General features: G+C 41.4%; 1 protein-coding gene across 1 annotated transcript; it reads left to right on the top strand.

The window, feature by feature from the left end:
• The first annotated feature begins 153 nt into the window (after positions 1 to 153).
• Positions 154 to 23360, top strand: LOC110704372 (chalcone synthase 2-like). The gene is made up of 3 exons (XM_021882153.1): positions 154 to 438; positions 9074 to 9329; positions 22245 to 23360. Exons 1-3 carry the CDS (start codon positions 154 to 156, stop codon positions 23240 to 23242), a joined length of 1539 nt encoding a protein of 512 aa, XP_021737845.1. The 3' UTR covers positions 23243 to 23360.
• Positions 23361 to 23736: the final 376 nt, after the last annotated feature.

The raw sequence follows: 23736 nt of genomic DNA, 5'->3' as shown, positions 1-23736 counted from the left end.
TATGTCTACCACTAACATATCTCCCTTACCCAAAGATCCGGTTAGTGCTATTCGTGACCCAAATTGGAAAAATGCAATGTTAGAAGAGTTTAATGCTCTAATAAAACATGGTAATTGGTACCTAGGCAACCGAATGTGAATGTAATTAGATCTATGTGGATTTTTCGTCATAAAAAGAAATCTGATGGTTCTTTTGAGCGGCATAAAGCCCGTCTTGTAGGTGATGGAAAAACACAGCAGTTGGGTGTTGATTGTGATGAGACTTTCAGTCCGGTTGTCAAATCGGCCATTATTCGTACTGTTCTTAGCATTGCTATCTCTAAATCTTGGCTTATTCACCAGTGGGATGTCAAGAATGCTTTCTTACATGGTTATCTCAATAAGACAATTTATATGCATCAACCCATGGGGTTCCGCTATAAAAGTCGCCTTGATCATGTGTGTTTACTTAAGAAATCTCTTTATGGCCTCAAATAGGCTCCTCGGGCCTAATATCAGTGGTTTGCAGATTTTGTTGCTACTATTGGTTTTTCTAATAGTAAATCTCAAAAAACAACATTAACAAAGGTTAATACTTACATTCTCAGTGTCGAATCGCAATTCCCTTGCGCATCCATGGCCGACTTCGCCATCTTCCACCAATGCTTTGGCTAGATCGACACCCAAAATGTCGGCTAACTGATTTCTCATCCTGATAATCTACTTCACCACAAATTATTTGCAATTTGGTCTTTAGAATTCAAGAATTTGAGAACAATGATGTCGCCATTGTTCATGAGCTTCCATTCCCCATTTTTTTTTCCCTACCATTTATTGGCAAAAGTGAGTACATTTCAATTCCCGCTTCTTTTTTTCTTTTTTTCTTCCCCCGTTTTGCTTTCACTGTATCGTTAAAGGCATGACCCACTTTCCTTCACCAAACTTCATTTTAATTTCACAATTGCCATCTTATACATTTCTAAATCCATAGTAACTATGCGCCTATAGTTATCCATTATTAACTAAACTAAACCAAATCATATGCACGCAAACTTTTCCAATGCTTTAATGTTACTCTTTTTTACCTAACCGTTGTTCCCATTGCTTTTAGAATTTTTTTTCTTTTTTCTTTTTTTTTTTTTTTTTTTTTGAAAGAATTGCTTTTTGACTTATTATCTAATTCTTATTTTACTAAATGATTACACCATTTGTTTTTTTATTTTTTAATAATCCTTGAGGAAGTTCTTTATCCTCAATTATCTTTAAATGTGCATTATTGATTATCACATTTAAAATTTGAATTTTTGAAAATCTAATATATATACATATACACACACACATATATACATTCGGAGAGCATTCGGAGCGCCACGTAAGAAATATACTTATTTCGACCAATAAGAAGAAAGATTTGTATTTTATCTTTAAATTAAAAAATTATGTCGCCACCTAGATAAAAGTAACGAATTAGATTTGATATATCTAAAATTTTAATGCCACATAGATTTTAATCCAAGAATTAAATTATTCTAATGAAAAAAATAAAGTAAAAATATAGGAAAAGATAAATTTATTAACTCTATACTACGAGTAAAAGAAATCCAAAAAAAATATACTAAAAAATATTTAAATAAAAAACGCTTATAATAACGTTTGATACCTACCATTATAAAATAAATTTTGATGGTATTTATGATAAGAAATACAAATTATTCGTTAATTATAATTAAATTAAAATTTGTGATACCTACCATTATAAATTGACACATCATATGACACAAACAAAATTTCGTATCAATAAAAAAAACCCTATCAAGCGAATTTTGTGTTAATAATTTTGTGTTAATTTTTTGTCATCAATGGCCGGGTAATTTTTAGCTTAATTTTTAAAATCCGATGTTTAAATTAGTATTTCTAATTATTAATTACATTGTATAATTTGGGATACTCAACGATTATATGTTTATGTTTTATTTACTAAATGTTTTTTTACATGCAGATCTAACACATCATACGACACAAATAAAATTTTGTATCAATACAAAACCCCATCAAGGGAATTTTGTGTTAGTAATTTTGTGTTAGTTTTAAATCATCAATGTCCGGGTAATTTTTAAGATCTTATGTTTAAATTTATATTTGTAATTATTAGTTACATTGTATTTATTTAGGATACTTAACGACTATTTGTTTATGTAATGGCATACGATTAGATGTTGTATACTTGATATATGGATGGCTTTGGTTATTTTTGGAGATGGTGAAAAAATTCCAATGCATAGATTTGATTTTATATCGCAACAATTTTTCATTTATTGGTAAATATATTGATTTGTTTTATATAAATGTAAAGATTTAATTTATATCAATTTCAATTTGGCTAACATTTCATGGTTCAATTTATCCATTGATGTAGTAAGTTGGTTGTGGACGAGGTTGGTGATTCTATTGGAAAAAAATATGATAAAACAATGAATAATGATTAAGGATTTAAATTATTAAAAATTTATCATTTCACATTAAAGATTTTATATAACGGAAAAAATATCACATTTACAATTTATTTATATTTAATAAATTTATTATAAATTATAGAAAAATAAATAAATATTAAACTTTTGTAATTTTGTCTGAAATTATTAAATATAATAAATCAAATAATTAAAAATCTTAGATGAAAAAAAGCGTGCATCGCACAGACTTCCATCTAGTTTATAATATAATGTGACGTTTTGCACAACATATCGATAGCACTCATAACACTTGTCTATCTTATTGGTGTTCAAATTATATGAAGTATTACAGTAGCTAATTTGGTCATTTACCTCTTTTAATCACCTTCTTATTAAATACGGAATACATGCCAGTGAGATATGTAATATATATTACACTTATTTAATAACAAAGGAAGTGGTATTTTTAATGGGAAAGACTAATCATGTCTCAATTTTGCTTTTGTAGTAGGATAATTAAAACTTTAAATACACATTTAATAACAAATTATATCTAAGTAATTCTCACATGATCATACAAAGTAATTTATTTTTGTTAGTTAAAATTACTTGGTTACTCTATTTTTTTTGTTTATAAGTTGACGTGTTTCTTTTATTCAATTCGTGCCAGTGAGGATGTTCTTTATCCCTGAAAAAGAAGAAAAAAAAAAGCTAATTAACAATTATAACAAGTTCAATTTTTTAAAAATCCACATTTAGAGGACCTAACAACACCCCACATTACTATGATTTTTCTTACTCGTGCTAATAAAACACAAAAGTTAGCAAAACGTAGTGCTCGTTTGGTTCACATGAGAATTAATTTTCCATGGGAATTTATATTTCATGGGAAATTTTTCCCTTATAATTTTCCTAGAAATTAAACTAAATTGTTTGGTTGACACCATAGGAAATTGCATATTCTAGGAAATTCAACTCACCAAGGGAGGACTTGGTGAGTAATTTTCCATGGGTTGTGGGAATTTCTATTTCCCTTGGAATTGCTATTTCCCATGTTTACCTTATTTCCCTCCAACCAAACACACCTTCATTATAATTATTCCTAGGAAATTCCATATCCAAGGAAATTATTTTCCAACCAAACAACACTGTATTGTATAGATGAATAAGGGGAAAAGTCAACATGTGTCAGCTAATTATATAAGTAAAAGCTAATGAACATCTCGAGGCGTTGCATAATATAACTAAAAGCAAAAACATTGAATTAATATGAACATTAAGTACACCGATTGACGCGTGATCATACATTACTAACGCCCCGAGGATGTTCGTTGACAAGATCCAAGCAATGAAAACAATAACACACCGCCCTTTACCTCATTTTATTTGTCTTTTAACTATTTTGGAGAATCTATATACATTACAAAAGAAAAATACACTTATATACACAATATAATTCAAATTCGTTTGCGTTATTAGACGTTGATGGTCGATGAATATTCTCCTCTGAATGAGGCTATTAGTTAATCCTTCTTTACGGTCACCGTCGACTCGTCGAGTCAATAATATTGGATATTGATGTTTTACGGAAGAGCCAAAAGAATGTGAATTTTTCTTTCTTTACTTTTTTTTTTTATTTATTTATTTTTATTAAGTTTGTATTATTAAAATGTACCATATTGCACAATATGGGACGTAAAAAATATAAAAAATAAAAAAATTATGGGACGTCTCCCTCAAGATATTGTAACGAAGATAGCATTTTTTTGTTCACGCCATCCATGTTTAAACCTTGTAATTTGACAAATTCAGGGGAAGAGTTAATAGTATGTCTTTATTAATTATTCATTAATAGGTAGATTATTTATACAAAACTTAAGATTATAAGATAGAAAATAATCTTTCTAACATACATACATACATACATATATATATATATATATATGTTCTACTAGGATTTGATCTCAAATCACTAACACCCTCCCGCAATTGTAACGACAATAACACGAACGTTGCGATTGGACATTTTTGCTTTGGTTGAAGTCGAGATGCACTACTCTGGTGATGCCGCCTTCAAATTCTTTTTTTTTTTTTTCAAAAATGAGGATGTTTTTTCTTTTTCGAACTCATCAATCAAGCAGGAATGTCATTATATTCTTTTTTAACGTAACCTGAAAATATAACATTACAACTAGAACGTCTCTTCTTCTCGAACTTGTCGTATTTTGGCTTTTCTTAAGCAAAACCGAGCTCCAATCATCGTATTTTGGTTTTTCCTGAGCAAACCACACTCAAATCAATTAAAACCTTTGTCTCACAGCATAAGAAGAACCAATATAAACTATGTCACGTAAAAGGAGAACTTAGATGTCTTGTCTCACGACATAAGAGAGTCGATTTTTTTTTTACTTTTTTTTTAAAAAAATAAATAAAACAAAATCACAGCTCAAATGTTAGACCCTTGTTTTCACCTTGTCAACAAACTCACAAAAAATATTCCTCCATGAATCCATGACTAGATTGCAGCAAGCAGCACAAGCCCAAAGGTAATGCAAGTATATTTCCAACTAATAAAATGTACGTACTGTAAAAAAAAATTAAAGCAATTTTTTCATGCACAGGTGGGTTTAATTTTATAACCTAGGGGTAGGGGGAAATTTTTCTGCGAACGCTCCTAAGATCTAACCTGCTATGATATTGAAGGTTCAATGGGCACTCAAGAGGGGGGGGGGGGGTGAATTGAGTGTTAAGTAATCGTTAGCGATTTTTGCTTCTTTTCGGATTATGTGTAAGGAACCAGTTGTGCTGGTTTCCTTATGCAGCGGAATAAAACAAAGCAATAAAGAACACAACAAATTTAACGAGGTTCAGCCAACTCAGGCCTACGTCCTCCTATCCTAAGTCCTTTATTAATCTACTCCGAAAAACAAAGACAAAGAACACTCTACTGTTTCCCTACTCCGGGAACCAGTCTACCCCACACTCTACTCCGAGTGTGCTCTCGACTTACACTCGTAAGCCCAATGTGTTTGAACTCACAAACACTCACCCAGCCTTTAACCCCTTTGTTAAAGACTCAATACAAGAATCAAGAACTCTCCTTTGATCTCACTTCTACGAAGCTAATTAAGAGAAAATGTTTTTGTACTAGAATGCTCTTGTATATGACTTGATGAATGGGATTAGTGCTTAAGTATATGCTCTCAAATAATTGCTCTTTTTAATTTCTGGAGAGGCACACGAAATATGTGAAATAAGATGAGTTTATATAAGCTTAGATTCCTAAAACCTAGTTTCCTTAAATCACACAATCTTAGAGAATAAGATATATTGTAATTTTAGGAAAGTATTTATCTTATTTGATTTAATCACAAAGATAGAATCAATTAAGATAAATACTCCTAGTTTTTAGGTAACCAAGAATATTTCATCTTATTTCCAGCTGCACAAAATATTTTCAAAATAATCTTTTCGAAAAAATCTTTTTGTAAAATCTTTTTCCAAAACGGCAGCTCGAATATTTCGTACAGTGAACCTGGTTCCCCGACCTGGTTCCCTGAATTGAAACATGTTATGAAACCTGTTCCAACTTTGTACCAGATTTCATATCATACTTCAATATACTTTTAAGCACTTATATAACCCAAACATGCAAGCATACTACGGAGCATATTACATGAAAACCTAGATAACATATTAAAGCATAAATCGTCTTTTCTTCATGTAATCTTCAAGACTTGAATCTTCCTTGAATACTTCTATTATGAGCAAACAATCTTTCTTCGAAATATCTTCGAAAGGCTTCTATGCTCCAAGTCTTGGAATCAACTCAACTACTGCACATGTAACATGGTTAATGCACAATAAAGAGTATGTGACTGCTTTTCCGCATAGCAGTCAAGGAAACGGTTCATACTGGTTCCCCACCAGTACATAGCACATTTATCATCTAACTGTTTCCTGTATATAGATAAGTTAGTTCAATAGATAACTCATATAATCAATAACTTATCTAGGAAAACAGTGTTCTATTTTAGTTGGTTCCCCCAACTGTATTGAACACTTTCAAAGACCTGTTTCCCTTAGCTGTTTGTCATCATTCAAAACTATCAATCAAAACCTAAGGGACTCAACAGATATCATGACATATTTAGGAAAAGAGCTAAATAGTTTAGCTTTATAGATTTATTGTTATTCATCAATAGATAGAGTATACAAAACCTAAGATCATAATATAGGAAACAATTTTTCTAACAGATATACTACCACAACTATAAATCATAAAGATATATTCACTAAATAATGTCTTTAAAATAAATAATCCTAAATATATTATTCTCATGATAATATCAATATGAAAAATATATATCACACACACATATTTTCCGATACGATTTGATGTCAAATCTCTAACATAATTCGAGTTGAGTACTTGAGTTATTGGTGGATTTAAGTGCTTTCTCCGTCTCATTTAAAGTGTCAAAAATGAAATTAACAAGAGTTTTTATATACAAAAGAAAAGTTGAAAAAGAATAGAGTAATCAGCCGGTATTTGATGATCAAATCTTCTTTAATATATAAAAACATGATATTCTTACAAGAATTAATTGAGATGAATGGAATAAATAAAAACCTACATCTTCATGTTTTTTCTTATATATATTGGAAAAAACTTTTCTTGTGAATATTGTCTAGATTCAAAATAACAACTTTTGGGAATAGATGATGAAGTGAATTTATACACATAACCAAATATTTAACCCCAATTCAATCCCTTAAATAATTGACCTAATGTCTTTATATTTATAAATTTAAGGTTAATTTGATTTTTACTACCACTAAAAGGAATTACTTTGACTTTTGCCAGCTATTTAAAATTTTATTTTATTTTACTACCACCAAAAATACAAAAAAATTGATTTTGCTACCACTTAATGGTTTCAATTAGAGTTCCGTTTGTGGTTAGCCAATGTATTTATTCCGCGAATTGCGTGCCGAAAAATGTTCCACTAAGGTTTTAGAGGGTCATTTTGACTCTTAAGAACCCAAATTGAGTTCAAAATTGACAAAAAATTAACGTAAGTAGTGTCTCGATTTGCAAGCAACTATTTTTCTTGCCGCGTAATTTTCTCAGGTAAGGTCTTATGGGTCATTTTAGTCCTTTTAAGGATCCAAATTAAGCTCAAAATTGACAAAAAACTAACATAAATACTTGGTTGGAAGGAGTTAGGAAGAATATGAAGTATATGAATTTGCATGAGGATGAAGCATTGGATCGTAAGGGATGGAGGAGGAAGATTTTGTGGATGACTACATGGAATAATCAAATTTGTTTCATGTAGTCGACCCCGCTTATGGGATTAAGGCTTTGATTGATTGACTGATTTTGTTTTGTGTGTTTAAATCGACATTATTGAACTCGAGATTGACAAGATTGGACATATATAACGAGACATTTACGTTATTTTTTTTTTCAATTTCGAGCTCAATTTGGACCCTTAAAACCTAAAATAACTCATAAAACCTTACCCGAGAAAATTTCGCGGCAAAAGAATAGTTGAACGCAAATCGATATTTTTTGATACGCAAAATGAGGCATTTACATTAATATTTTTGCCAATTTTGAGTTCAATTTGGAACCTTTGGAGCTAAAGTGACCCCCTTAAAATCTTAACGGAATATTTTTCGACACACAAATCGAGGAAAAAAAATTAAATGGCTGACCACTAACAAAATCCTAACTGAAACTGTTAAGTGGTAGCAAAATCTATTTTTTTTCTTTTTTTTGTGTTTTTGGTGGTAGTAAAATAAAATTTTAGACAGACAACAAAAGTCAAAGTGATACTTTTTAGTGGTAGTAAAAGTCAAATTTTCCTAAATTTAATGATTTGGAAAAAAGTTGCTACTTTAAATCCCAAAACTTTCTTTTGGATCATGCTAACGAGCACCGTGTGGTCAGCCATAATGAGGGTTATCTGGTCAGTGTTACAGGGATTACTTCGTCAATGTTCGTGTAGCCAGCCACATATAAAGACTTGTGTAAAATTAATACTTATATGAATTGCCCAAAAATTTAAATCTAGCTAGATTTCAAAAGTTGAGATATTTAAACACTTGTGTAATATGTCTAAATACTTATATTTAAATACTTACATTACTTTGTCATCTAAAATTTACTTTAACAAGAGCTCCTCAAAACCTCATCTCTCAACTGATAAGTCATAATTAGTCTTGTAAAAATTATTCATCTTCAAAGATAACCCTATTAGGATTGATAAAAACATGAGAATAAAAGCAATAATAATTATACTTCGTATTAATTAAATTAATAGTACATATATCTCATGCATTAACACTTGTTATAAACTAGTCCTTGTTATAAACTAGTCAATTGCATGCGCTAATGGCAAAACAAAGCAAAGGGTCCCGGGTCTAATTCTGTGAGTTGGAGAAAATAACCTAAAGTACATATGATTGGTCAAATATTTTGTGCGAGTATTTCCATAGTTTTTGACTCTTAGTTTTACTCAAGAAATGCGAGCACCCAATAGTGCCATGTAAGTACGTTACACTGCCTATAAATTGCGCAGGATTCTAGATTCATTTTGCGCAATCAAACCTCACTCAACACTACTACCTAGTACCTACTAGTGCAACAAGCTAAGTGTGAAAAAAGAAAAAAACTAAGATCATTTTTGGTTAGGATTAGGAAAACGGAGAAGGTTAATGAAATTAGGAACGGTCAGAGAGCTGAGGGTGCGGCTAGCATCCTAGCAATTGGGAGGGCTAACCCACCTAATTTTGTACTTCAATCCGAGTATCCTGATTACTACTTTCGTGTCACAAATAGTGAACGTGAACATATGGTTCATATTAAAGATAAGTTCAAACGCATATGTAAGTTTTCTATATATCCGTAGTTTCTTTTTGTGCATAAGAGTAATTCTTGTAGTATATAAAAGTACCACGTGTTTCGGATGAAAACAATCGAATCTCGGAAGATCCTTTTATCTTGAGGGAACTTGGTCTCGGTCCGAACGACGCAGGAGCCGAGGGTTTCCTGCACAACAAATACACGTAAACTAGCCTCGGGGGGGACGCCGAGGAAGGCCCCTCCGATGCTTAAGTCAGTATATTAGAGAGAGAAAGCTGTGCAAGAGTTTAGTTGCTTGAGGCTTTTTTGTCTTACCAAGAATTGACCAAATTGTTGGCTTTTATACCTTGGCTAATGAAGGAGGCGGATTGGGCCCGGAAGTCAGTTGGGCTGGGCCAAGCTGATTGGGCCGTTGACTGACCTTGACATGGCTTTGAGGATGTTGATTTTTGACTTTAGCACATTTGGAGAGTTGAACCTTAACCTTGGGCTTTTAATTGGATCATTCAGTGACCAGGCCCAATTGGACTAAATTGGACCCAAACAACTTGCCCCCCAGACCCGATTTGGAAGGATGACGGGTCGGGTTTGATTTAATCAGAAAAGGAGGGAAGTGAATGATTTGTTAATCCAAAAATGTGAATTTAAACCGTAATTAACCCATGATTAATGAGATAACAACAGTTAATGTGGATAATTGCGGAAGTTGGACGGGTAGTGGGCGATTTAACTGCAAGGTCGTGTGTTTAACGGTTACTTAGTGGGGTGCTTGAGAGAAATTGAAACGCAGACTCCTTGAATTCCCATTTCTGGAGATATAAATAGAGGCGCGTCTTCTCTCCCCACTCATTCATCAACACAAACCCAGAATTCTCAAGAACGCTCAAGAGCCCGCATCAAAACTTCGCAAATTCCCCGAGCATTAAGCTTAGAAGCTGAGACTTGTCACTACCAATTCGTAAATCGGCGACTTTTGCTTCAGATCAAGGTAAATTCCTTTGATTTTATTTCATTTTTCTTCGACTTTGCACTCTTTCCCCTTTTTCGACTTTTTCCTTCGAAATAGTCCATGGCAAGAGGAGTTAGAGGTAGAGCCCGTGCTCCAAGAAGAGCAAGGCCGATTCCCGATCCTAGGAATAGGATTGGGACCTGGAATGGTCGAAGGCCGGAGTCTGACCCTGCTGATGGGATTAGGGCGACTCCCCTTTCCTCGGCTCCTCCTCAAAGAACGGATGAGCCGAGTGCTTCTGGACGGGACGATGAAATTCCCGCTGTCCTTTGGGATATCCTCCCTGGGTTTTCAGAGTGGGAGAATGCCGAAGTCGCTTCGGCCATGATAAAGAACCGCCCCTACTCATGGTGGGTAGAGAACGCCGATCAATATCGATTTGCCGAGCAAATTGAGTTGCACTACGGCATTTTTGAAGCTGATGGATATTGGTGCCGAATGCCCTCAGCATCCGATAGAATCCATCGTCCACCCCCGGGGTATGTGGGGGTGTACACGAGACAGCTTCAGTATGGGCTGAGGTTCCCTTTGGACGTTTTCGTCCGAGACTTGCTGATCCATTACAACATTTCCCTGTGCCAGCTGACCCCCACCAGCATCCGAAGGGTAGTGACGTACTTATGGGTCTGCAAATTCTTCAGGTACGTGCCGAACCTGCATTGCTTCAAAAGGCTCCATCGGCTAGTGCCAAACATTCAAAGTGGGCACGGATGCCATGGCTCTGGGTGGTATCGGATTGAGTCTCGGCCCCCGTTCCTAACCATGTGGCCGAACGACTCTTCAGACAAGGACTGGAGAGGTCAATGGATTTGGGTTAGGGCACCCACGGAGCCGAGCCACCCTTACGTTTTCAGCGCTCCCCGGTATCTTGCCGAGCCGGATCCTGATATGGGAAGTTTAGGTCCTCCCGAAGATAGCGGGCCAGACCCGAACCTTAATCAGCAGAACATCTTCGGCAAGCTGCCGAACCGGGGAGGCAGCGGCCGAATGCAGCATATCCCGGAGACTTGGCTCCCCGATACGCACTACGTTTTCCAAGAGAATATGCTGGCAGCTGTCGGCCTCAGCCGAAAGTTTAGGGATGGTAATCTTCTTCGGCTGGGGCCGAGGCCTTTTAATTATCTCTTTTCTTCTTTCATTTTGCTTTCTTGTGATGTGCCGAACTAACTGAATTGACTTCTCCCCTTTTCTTTTTCAGAACGGGACGAGACCAACGTCGGCATTGATTACGCTCGCCTTGGCGTCAACCGAGAACGAGTCGTAACTGATCGGGCTCCCCCTATCACTGAACCAAGGCGCCGAGAGGTTCACCTAGACTCTTCCCACTTCCAAATTGAGGCTGTTGCTCTGTATCAGAGGCAGAAGCCTTGGTGGAAGAAGAGAGATCCCTTGTTTCAGCTGCTGGAAGAAGAAGCTGAAGCTGCCCGTACAGCCGAAGAGGTTGCACGGGTTATTGAAGCTTGTGAAGGTGGAGAAGGGTCCTCCAGAGTTGCTGAAGAAGCTGCGGCTAGGGCAGCTGAAGAAGACGAGGCTTTGCTGAAGACCTCGGTGAGCCTTTAGACTTAACTTTGTCTTTCTTCTTTTTTTTTTTTTTTTACTCACACTCTTCTTCCCCCCTGTCTGTTACAGTCTGAAGAGAGTAACAGACACAGAGAAGGCAAAGCTCCTGTTCGTCCCGAAGATCAAATACAAGAGTCTTCAGACTCAGATATGGACGAGCAGCCCCTTCTGAAAAGGCGCCGAAGGATGGCCATCATCGGCCCTCATGACTTTCAGCAGAGGCCGATGACCATCGGCGTCGCAATAAGGGAACCTGAGGAAGGCAATGGATCGCCGAGGGTTCCCCAGCCAACACCCCAATCTCCTCAAAAGACCCCTCCGCCACCTCCTGAGATGGAGGTGGATCAGAGGACTCCCGAACCTAAGGGAGGGGTCCAAGAAGAAATCAAGGAGAGTGCTGCTGAGCACGGAAATAAAGATGCCATGATGTCAAGTGCTGAAGGCTTCACGGCAGATATCGCAAGAGAGGTTGAGGCTTTCGTCCTCACCCCTGAAGAAGAGGTCATAGTACTTGACTCCTCTGAGAAGGACGATGCTGAGACAACCAAAGCTAATCAAGCTCCATCGTCGTCCTTCCCTTCTTTCCAGACTCTGCATTCTGGAGAAATGGGTTTCTCGGCCCCCCGAATTCCAATCCCAGATCACATCTGGGACCTCATATGGGGTCAAAACCGAGAAGGAGCTGCAGCCTACTTCGGCAATTTTGCTGGCATGTCCGAAGTAGACAGGGCAAGGATCTGGTCGCTGAAGGCCACTGCTGGGATGGGCGAATCCAGTAGATCAGTTCCTGACCCAGCCAGGTCTAACCAACTGCTGATGATGCAGGTAATTTTCCTTCATTTCCTCCGAAATTCAGCTCTATTTTTTTCTTATTACTTATTTTTTTTGTCTTCCTGTTTTCAGTTCGTGCACAATCAGACTCTCACTGTAGAGCTGATTGATACCCTACAAGATAGGGTAGACGCTGCTGTGCACGAAAGGAAGGTGGCTGAAGAGGAAGTTAAGCTTGCTAAGCTGAAGCAAGCAGCAGCTGAAGAGAAGCAGCAGGAGGTTGAGGAGTACGGTAAAAAAGCTGCCGAAGCTCTGAAAACCTTCTGCGATGCTATGGAGATGGAGGTTTTTCCCCCACTGATGGAAGGGGAAAAATTCCTCCAGGAGCATATGGGAGTGGACGTCTCCAAATTCAAGGCTGCTATTGAGAGCCGAATTCAAGAAGGAACTGCTGCACAAGCTGAAGTGCAGCAGCGTCTAGAGGCTCTTGAAGCCAGCCGAATGGCTGCTGAAGAGTTGCTCTTGGCCAAAGACGTCCAACTCTCAGAGGCTGCTGCTGCTGCTGAAGCTCAAAGAGCTAAATTCCAAGAGGCTGAGGATCAACTGCTGATCCAGAAAGTTGAAGTGGCCCAAGCTCAGACAAAGGCTTTCCAAATTCAGCAAGAGCTGAATGAGCTGAAGGGGTCCTCCTCCAAAGTCGCTGAACAGCTGAAGAAATCCAAGGAGGACTTGGAGGAGACCCAGAAGAAGCTGGCTGATGCTGAGGCTTTACTCAAAGTCCGTGTTTACACCCAAGAGGAATATGAGATGGGTTTCAGAAACGGATTCCGAGTATGCCGAAGACTCTGCCTTCATGCTGAGCCGAAGCTGGACTGGTCTAAATGTGCTGAGTGGGTCCAGAATCCCGAAGACCCTCACATGAAGTATGCAACTCCAGCTGAAGCTGAAATTCTTAAGGCTGAGGAAGCCGAAGAGGAAGCTGAAAGACTGGAGTTGGAAGCTGAGCAGAGGGAAAGGGAGGCTCGGCAAAGTGCAAAGCCCGCCTCTTCTGCTGCTGGGGCTGAGGCCACCATGGGACTCAACGCTGATCAGTCTGATCCTCCGGCTGAAGCATAGGAACTCGGGCAGTCGTCTTCAGAATCTTGCGGTTCATCATGTGCTTAACTTTAGACTTGCCGCTTTCTGAGTTTTTGCCTTTTGTTTTTTTTTGCTTCAGCTTGCCTTATCGTACAACAGCTTATTATATTTTTATTTTGCCTGTACGTATTTCGGCAGCTGTTACTTTCCGCTTGTGGGCGGCTGCCGACTATTTTTGTAATTCAACATTTTTATTTCAAAGAAGTTCACTTTCTCAGCTTTCTTGTGTATTTTTTTTTTCTTCGCTTTACCAGTCTTCGCACTTTACTGCTTTCTTTGAATGATCTTTCAAATATTTGCTAAGTGCAGAACTTCGGCTAGCGAGAATCATTTCTGCTGAGACTTCTTTTTGCCGTTTGTACTCGGATGTTTTCAACTTGTGAAAAAACTGACATAAGTATCAAACTTCGGCTGAGCTGAAGGGTATTAGATCAGTTGTGCCATTTCTCTATTTCCCTCTGCCCCCCCAGAAATCTGAAGATGAGGTCTTCTGAATTCTGGAATGGCTGATAATTTTTCTCGGCTAAGCCGAGGATCTTTGAACACTTTGCTTTATTTTCTACATCTGTTTTTAAAGTACTGATTTCCCACCTGAGAGTTTTCACTCTAGAGATGGTACTCTTGTGACACTTTCTTCAATTCATCCAAGGGAACAACTATCCGAAACACCATGCCGGGGCAGCAGTTTATCTGAAGTACGAGGCATCATCATGCAATACTTCAGAGTTGCAACTACCACCCGGAACTGATTCATCCGAAGTACAAGGCATCACTATGCAATACTTCGGGGCTTTATCAGTTCCTATTTTTTAGGCTATGTTTCGGATAAGTCTATGGCCTTTTTGCCCAAAGGAACAGATTCTCCGAAGTACAAGGCATCACTATGCAATACTTCGGGCTTGTATCTTTTTTTGGCAGGTTTTACGGCTTGCCGAGGTACAAGGCATCATTATGCAATACCCCGGACAGCGCCGAATGAAACATAGATTGTACTATCCGAAGGATTTACACATAGTATTTTTTGAGCACATCGGCATTCCAATGGTTTTTCAGCTCGGTGCCATCCATTTGTTTGAGTCTGAAGGTACCGGGCTGAAGCTCTTGATAAATTTCATAAGGTCCCTCCCAAGATGCTGAGAGTTTGCCATGAATGCGACTTTTTTGAACAGCTGCAGCATTCCTCAAAACTAAATCCCCAACTCTGAGAGGTCGTTGATAGACTCTTCGGTTGTAGGACTTGCTCATTCTGAGCTTGTGTGCAGCCATCCTTTCTCGGGCTAGATCTCTAATCTCGTCAAGGAAGTCGAGGGACTCTTTCATGAGCTGCTCATTTTCCTCGGCTGAGAAGAGATTCACTCGTAGGCTTTCTGAGCCCACTTCCACTGGAAGCACTGCTTCGGATCCATACACCAGCTGAAAAGGTGAATGCCCCGTTGCCTCCTTCTCGGTTGTCCGGAGTGACCAGAGGGTTCCCGGAAGTTCCTCTACCCACTTGGACTTTTGATCCTCTACTCTTTTTCTGAGAGCGTTAAGGATCTGTTTATTTGCGGCTTCGGCTTGGCCATTACTCTGAGGGTGGCAAACCGCGGAGTAAGCCAATTTTATCCCGAATTGATCAGTGTATCGGCGCAAGGGCAGGTTGTCAAACTGTCTGCCGTGGTCGAACACAAAAACTTTTGGGATGCCGAACCGAGTTATTATGTTCTGCCAGATGAACTGTCTGACAGTTTGCTCAGATATGCTTGAAGCAGCTTCCGCTTCAATCCATTTGCTGAAATAGTCGATTCCGACTATCAGCCACTTTCTTTTGTATGGGGCCTCGGGAAAGGGTCCCAGAATATCCAACCCCCATTGTGCAAATGGAAGAGGATTAAGAATTGGCTGGAGATCTAGGCATGGCCGATGGATTACCGGTGCAAATTTTTGGCATTTCTCGCATTTTCTGACCATGTTCTTTGCATCCGAGATCATTGTAGGCCAAAAATACCCTGCCCTGAGAGCTTTGTGGGCTAAGGTTCTCCCTCCTATGTGGTTTCCGCAGATGCCGAGGTGAATCTCTCGGAGAATATAGTCGGCATCCGTTGGACCCACGCATTTCAATAATGGAGCGGAGAAGGATTTTCTGAGGAGTTGGCCGCCGAAGACGAGGAATCGTGAACTGATCCGCTTTATCTTGGAGGCCGAATTCCTATCCTCGGGGAGCTCGTCCCTGAGTTTATAAGCCAGGATGTCATCCATCCAGCTCGGCTCGAGTGCAGCGCAGCAGATTGATATTGCTTCGGCTACACTCTTTTCTCGGCGCACCTCCACATAGACAGAACGGCTTAACTCAGTCAGAGTTGAGCTTGCAAGTTTGGAGAGTGCGTCCGCTTGAGCATTTTGACCCCTTGGGATCAGCTCTACTTCGAAAGATCTCAGCTTCGCAATTGTCGATTTGATCCTTGTGAGGTAAGCTGCCATTGAAGGCTCTTTAGCCTCATACTCCCCCCGGATCTGATTGGCGACCAGCTGAGAATCTGTCTTGAGGTAGACATGCTCGGCTTCCAACGATATGCACAGGTCTAAGCCAGCAATGGCTGCTTCATATTCGGCCTCGTTGTTAGAGGCTTTGAATGAAAATTTTAGTGCATACTCGAAGGTTTTGCCTTCGGGAGAGGTGATGACGACCCCTGCCCCCGAACCGTTCACGGTGGAGGACCCATCCGTGAAGACGGTCCAGATTTTCCTCCTTGCATCCAGAGTCTCCTGATAGGAGCACTCGGCCAAGAAGTCTGCCAAGGCTTGCGCCTTGATGGCTGTTCTCGGCTGATAACCGATACTGAACTCGGTGAGCTCGAAAGCCCACTTTGCTAGTCTACCGGATTTTTCAACCTTGCCGAGGACTTTCTCTAACGGCTGATCAGTTAGAACCGCTATTTGATGAGAATCAAAATAGGGTCGCAACTTCCGAGCAGCCACCACCACTGCATAAGCCACTTTTTCTAACAATGGGTAGCGCGTCTCGGCATCCGTCAGGGTGTGGCTGACGAAATAGATCGGCTGTTGAACTTTTTCTTCTTCCCTTAGCAGCACCGCGCTTACCGTGGCTGGACTGACCGCCACGTATAAGTATAGGATGTCTCCTACGACTGGCCTTGCCAGTGTTGGGAGTTGAGCCAGGTGTTCACGGAGCTGCTGAAAGGCTGACTTTTGTTCGTCTCCCCATTCAATGCCTTTTGAATTTTGGAGCTTCAGCGCCTTGAAGAAAGGGAGCCCTTTGTCTGAGGCTCGTGAGATGAACCTGGACAAGGCAGCCATTCTCCCGGCTAGACGCTGAATATCCCTTTTTGTCTTCGGCTCGGGGAGGTCTAAAGCAGCTTGTACTTTGGCGGGGTTTGCATCAATCCCCCTCTTGCTGACCATGAAGCCGAGGAACTTGCCTGACTTCACGCCGAAGACACATTTCTTCGGATTCAGCTTCATTTTGTATTTTCTGAGGGTGGCGAAGGTTTCGGCTAGGTCCGTGACATGATCTTTTTCTTTTATGCTTTTGACGATTGAGTCGTCAACATAAACCTCCATGTTTCGGCCTTTTTGCTCGGCGAAAACCTGATCAACCAACCTCTGATATGTTGCCCCCGCATTTTTCAATCCGAAGGGCATCATTCTGTAATTGTACAACCCGGAACTTGTTATGAACGCTGTTTTAGCTCGGTCCTCGGGGTGCATGAAGATCTGATGGTATCCCGAGAATGCGTCCATGAAACTGAGCAGAGCATGCCCGCTTGTCGAGTCGACCAGTTGGTCGATCCTCGGCAGCGGATAGGAGTCCTTGGGACATGCCCTATTCAGGTCCGTGAAGTCAACGCACATCCTCCAGTTACCATTTGCCTTCTGAACCATTACAACATTGGCCAGCCACTCCGGATACTGACAGGGTTCAATGAACCCAGCATCTAGGAGCTTATCGACCTCAGCTGCGATGTTCTGGTTCTTTTCGGCGGAGTAGTTCCGCTTTTTCTGCTTAATGGGTCGACTGGAGGGGTCGACATTAAGCCTATGGGAGACGAAGTCCGGATCAATCCCGGGCATTTCTGCGGCTGAGAAGGCGAACACGTCTCCACTGGCCCGTAGGAGTTGGACGAGTGCCGCACGGGTGTTTGGCTCCAGTGACGACCCGACGCTAACACATCTGTTCGGATCTCCTACGGTCAGTTCTATTGACTCGGTCAGGTCATCCGTTTCCATGCTCTTAGAGTTGGATTCCTCGAATTCCGGCCTGCTATCAATATTAGCAGACTTTCCTGACCGCGGCTGGCCATCAGAGTCGTTCGGCTCTGAGGCGGAGTCAGCCTTTTGGCCCCCATCAGATTTCTCGTTGTCTGGGGCTTCATTAACCGAAACGTCTGAGCCTCTCGGCTTTTTGGCGTTTCGGTCCCGGTGCTTTTCCTCCCCATCGCCACGGTCGCCTCGGCGAGACGTGGATGGCTTGAGGTGATTGCATCGGCGGGCTTCTTTTTGACTGCCCTTTATTTTCTCGGAGCGTCCCTCGTCTGAAACGTATATCATGATTTGATGATACGTGGAGACGACTCCTTGAATGCCGTGAATGAGGGGTCTCCCCATGATCACGTTGTATGCAGATGGAGCATCTACGACCAAAAATTCGGCCATGATATTCCTAGCTGCTCGGCCTTCGCCGATGGTGACAGGAAGTGTAATCTTCCCGTCAGGATACGAGGAAGAGCCGTTGAATCCAGACACCGGGTAGGGTGCGGGGGCCAGGTGCTCGGCTCCCATCCTCAGCTGGTCGAACGCTCCTCGGAAGAGGATGTTCGCCCCGCTACCGCCGTCGACGAGGGTCCGCCAGACGTTGCGGTTGGCGATGCCCAGAATGATTACTAGTGGGTCATCGTGGGGGTATACCACCCCCTCACAGTCTTCGGCTGTGAACAGGATGTTCGGCGCCGGTGACTGGGACTGCCGAAGCTCAGCCTGATGAATCTGATGGGTTAGACCCCTCAGTTGGCGTTTGGCTGTGCCTCGCGAGATTCCCCCGGAAATAACCAGGATGTCGAGGGACTCCTTGCCCTGAGGTCCCTTATCCTTCTTCCGAGCGAAGTTGAGGTCCTGCCGAGAATCTTTTTCAGCTTTTTTCTCCTCGCGCCTGTCCGCGAGGTATTGGCTCAGGTACCCCTTGCGGACCAGATCCTCAATCTGGTCCTTCAGCTGGACGCAGTCCTCGGTGCGATGTCCGGGTGAGTCATGGAACTCGCACCACTGGTCCTTTCCCCTCGTCTGATGCCAGGGAGGCAACGGACGAGGTTTTTTGAATCTCCCCTCGTCCTTCGTCGTGCTGAAAATCTTAGCACGGGGAAGGGAGAGTGGAGTGTATGAATCGTACCTTCCCGTGTAGGGAAAGTGTCTTTCCTTCTTCGGCTCGGCAGCAGAGGACGGTTCTGAGGCCTTAGCCTTCCCTTTCCTCTGCGCCGAGACTTCGGGCTGCTGCCCTTTCGGCTTCTCAATTCTCGGACGAGACTGAGACCTGGATCTGTTCCACTCCTCGGCTCGGATGAACCTATCCGATGCTTCCAAGGCTTCCTCCAGGGTCTGCGGGGGATGCATGACCATGAAGTCCAGGAACTTTCCAGCTTGGAGGCCGTTCCGTAGCGCGAACACGGCCAGGCCTTGATCCAGGCTTGTGATTCCGGATGACTCGTTGCTGAAGCGAGTCAGATAGTCGCGGAGGCTCTCGTCCTCCGCCTGCTGCAGACTCATTAGCTCTGCAGTGGTATTCTCTCGGCGGTTGGCCGTAGAGAATTTGCTCTTGAACTTGTTGGAGAGGTCGTTCCAACCGGTTATGGAGCCTTCCTTGAGCCCTTTGGTGATCCAGGATTGGGCAACACCTTTGAGGGTCGTAGGAAAGTATTTACACCAGGTAGCCTCAGACCTCGGGTTCAGATACATGTGCCCCTCGTAAGAGGCAATGTGATCCTTAGGATCTGAGGTACCATCGTAAGTAATATGTGCCGGGATTTTGACCGTTGGCACATGCTCTTCCAGAATCCACTTCTGGAAGGGCGAGTTCGATGGAACCATGACCGCCTTCCCCTTGTACCCGGCCTCAGGGACCTCGCTCCCTCCTCTCTCAGAGGTGGAAGTGGTTTTCGTCCCCGGCTGAGACAAGGTTGGGTGGGGTCCGGTATCCTCTGGGAAGGTGAGGCGGCTATGCACACTCACCTCCCTCGAACCCAAGCGTTCGTGAACGCTTTGGCGGGCGAATTCCGGGTCCTTGGAGGGCCCCATGGAATTCTGAGCTTCAGAGTGGTCAGAGGGTTGAGGGTTCCTCCTCCTCTCCTTACTGGAGTTTCGGGTGTCCCCTCGCCACCTCTGGCCGAGCTCTCTATGTGGTGGAACTTGTCCACCATCATCCTGACCGATCCTCCTTTTCAGGTTTCTCGGCTGGTGATCATCAGGCATCTGGATTGGAGCCCCTTGAGCTTTAAGGAACTCCATGCAGATGGCCACTGCTCTGGCCACTTCCTCGGTGGAGGGTCCGGAGGGAGGAGTCTCCCGCGGATGTGACCTGGATTGCACGCTATGGCGCGGCGGGGAGTTCCTCGCACCTGAGCCACTCGGTCTCGGGGATGGCCCCGGCTGCCGAGTGTGGTGCGAGGTGTTCTCCTCCTGGAGGCTAGGACCTCTTGAGGCTTCCCTTTCCGGAGAAATGGGGGCCTCCGATTCGGAAGAGGCTTGCTCCGGGGAGGGATAAACCGGCTGGCGTTCCCTCACCGTAATCCGGCCTCCTCCCTTCTTAGCCTTCTTGGAACTCTTTCCACTCTTAGTCATGGCGACTGCCGGAGTGTTTGATGACTGACGCGAAATTTAGTAGCGTTCCCCACAGACGGCGCCAAATTGTTTCGGATGAAAACAATCGAATCTCGGAAGATCCTTTTATCTTGAGGGAACTTGGTCTCGGTCCGAACGACGCAGGAGCCGAGGGTTTCCTGCACAACAAATACACGTAAACTAGCCTCGGGGGGGACGCCGAGGAAGGCCCCTCCGATGCTTAAGTCAGTATATTAGAGAGAGAAAGCTGTGCAAGAGTTTAGTTGCTTGAGGCTTTTTTGTCTTACCAAGAATTGACCAAATTGTTGGCTTTTATACCTTGGCTAATGAAGGAGGCGGATTGGGCCCGGAAGTCAGTTGGGCTGGGCCAAGCTGATTGGGCCGTTGACTGACCTTGACATGGCTTTGAGGATGTTGATTTTTGACTTTAGCACATTTGGAGAGTTGAACCTTAACCTTGGGCTTTTAATTGGATCATTCAGTGACCAGGCCCAATTGGACTAAATTGGACCCAAACACCACGTATATAAGAGTAATTCTCACCAGATAAACTTGATTAAAATATTGGAACACACACTCTCCTCGAATTTTTGTTTGGGAGTTAGGATTACTCCTTACCTTCTTCGATCTCCAACTCTCAAGCACTGATGATCAGTGAACTTACACAAAGTACTTTGTGAAAGGTGTTTGTTCAATCAGTACATATGATCTTTGTTCATAAAAAATGGGAGAAAAAAAACATAGGGCCGTGAAATATATTTTTTCTTTTCTTTTAGGAGTATTTCTACACCGTTTCTTTCGATCTTTTGATAATTTATACTCTCAAAATAAAACTACGTAGAAACTTCTTGTCGACCAGTCATGCATACTTGTAACTTTCACTCAACAACACGTGTGATTTGTTAATATTCATTGCATAATACAAAAAAAGTATTATATGCAATGAACTCATAAGAATAATCTACTTAAAGGATTTTTAAGTGACAATATTACATACATCAAACATTACTTACACTAATCAGCTCATATTGTCATACAATTATATTTACAACCCTTAAAACTGCAAATTAATATCATAACCGTTATTTATTGCAGTCCTTTTATTTATTATATTAATGAAAGATCGATGTCTTGTTAACAATATACATCGGTGTGATTGATGTTATTTGTCTTTATTGAGAATGAAGGCTTATCAAGAATTACCTCACCTTATTTTGATTAATAGTTTGTTTAAAAATATATATGAGCATGTATGGGTCATCAAATTAATTACTATGCATAAGAGTATCATAAAACGATGTGAAATAATATAGAGAATCAGAGATTAATCACCGAAAAATACTTAAATTAGCTTAGGGTTCGTCTGGTATCGCTGTGATTTTCTATTTTTTGGTTTTCAAAATCCTATGATATAAGTTATATTTTGAATGTAAAATAAGTTAAACTTATTAAAATTATGATAATTTTGAAAATTGACAATAAAAAAGATATAAACACCTTTTCCCGGTTTTTTTTTTTTTCAAAAAATCAAATCAAAAACAAAAAATGTCCAAACAAGCTAATTAGGCTAAGTAGCGTACTGATATGTGGTCCTAAAGATTCTAATTAAAATGTATGAAAATGTAATTGTCAGGTGAAAAGTCCATGATAAGGAAACGTCACATTTTCTTGACTGAGGAGATTTTGAAGGAGAATCCAAGCATGTTAACTTATGGAGAAGTATCACACGATGCTCGTCGTGAAATGACTATCGACTACCTTCCGAAGCTCGGTAAGGAAGCTGCGCTTAAGGCCATCAAAGAATGGGGGCAACCTAAGTCCAAGATCACCCACCTTATCGTGTACAACACGTTGGCTCTATCCATGCCCGGAGCTGACTATGAGCTAGCTAAGGCCCTCGAACTAGACCCCTCGGTACATAGGACTGTCATGTACCTTGTAGGTTGTCATGCAGGGCCCCATATCCTCCGCCATGCCAAAGACATAGCGGAGAATAATAAAGGGGCCCGTATACTGATAGTGTGTGCTGAGATCACAGCTGTTAATTTTCATGGCCCTTCTGAAACCCAAATTGACTCTTTAATAGGGCAAGCACTTTTTGGTGATGGTGCGGCTGCCATCATTGTAGGAGCCGAGCTAGATTACTCTATCGAAAGGCCGTGTTTCCAACTCATTTCGGGCACACAAAGGACTATACCTAACACAAATGGTGCGGCCTACTCCGAGATCATTAACATGGGACAAACGTTCCACCTACGTAAGGACCTCCCTTGTTTGATCTCGGACTACATTGAGGAAAGTCTTGTCAATATTTTTAAGCCTATTGGTATCAATGATTGGAACTCGATTTTTTGGATCGCGCACAATGGTGGTCCAGCCGTGCTTAATAGCATTGAGTCCGAGCTTAAACTCGATAAAGAAAAGCTCAAAGTCACAAGACATGTACTAAGTGAGTATGGTAACATGTCTAGTGTTGGTGTGCTATTTATGATGGATGAAATGAGAAAGAAGTCACTCCAAGATGGAAAATCGACAACCGGGTTAGGGTGTGAATGGGGTGTTATGTTCGGGTTTGGTCCCGGACTCACCATTGAAGCCCTTGCTCTAAGGAGTGTTCCCTTGCTCGATTAAGTATACTATAGCTCAATCAACAATAATGTTAACCTTTGCTAAGTGATTTCAAGTGTTTTTATTATGTTTGGGATTTTGTATTCGATAATAATACTTCTCTGTGTTTTTTAGTCTTCCATTACTGAATTGTCTCCTCATCTTGCAAAAACCCTTCCTTAAGTGCATCCTGTTTACGCTTCCTTGAAGCGTAACCATAACAGTCACAAGTCCACTTAGCATTCCTTCTCTACTTACAACACTTCTCCTTTCCAATTCCTTCTTCACATCCACCCACCCAGAAGCAGCCCTCACTATATCAAAACCCTTTTGCCTAGCATAACTTCATAAATAGGTATCCAACTCATCCCAACTCCCAAATACCATGCCCAAAGTTGGGGGTGATACTTCCTCTTCCACACCAAACATAATGTTCACCATTACCATGTTCTTCTTTGGGGTTATGAATGAGGAACCTTCTGCACCAGCCCCATCAAATTCCCCTTCAACACCAGGCT

Source organism: Chenopodium quinoa, unplaced genomic scaffold (genome assembly GCF_001683475.1).
Source record: "Chenopodium quinoa cultivar QQ74 unplaced genomic scaffold, ASM168347v1, whole genome shotgun sequence".
Classification (NCBI taxonomy): domain Eukaryota; kingdom Viridiplantae; phylum Streptophyta; class Magnoliopsida; order Caryophyllales; family Amaranthaceae; genus Chenopodium; species Chenopodium quinoa.
This window is presented reverse-complemented; position numbering and strand designations above follow the sequence as displayed.

Bases quoted from the DNA above. Each gene is read 5' to 3' on its own strand.
- LOC110704372 (XM_021882153.1), top strand. From the start codon at position 154: ATGTGGATTTTTCGTCATAAAAAGAAATCTGATGGTTCTTTTGAGCGG. The intron at 439-9,073 runs GTGTGTTTACTT...ACTACTACCTAG, and splicing joins ATAAAAGTCGCCTTGATCAT to TACCTACTAGTGCAACAAGC. The intron at 9,330-22,244 runs GTAAGTTTTCTA...TGTAATTGTCAG, and splicing joins AGATAAGTTCAAACGCATAT to GTGAAAAGTCCATGATAAGG.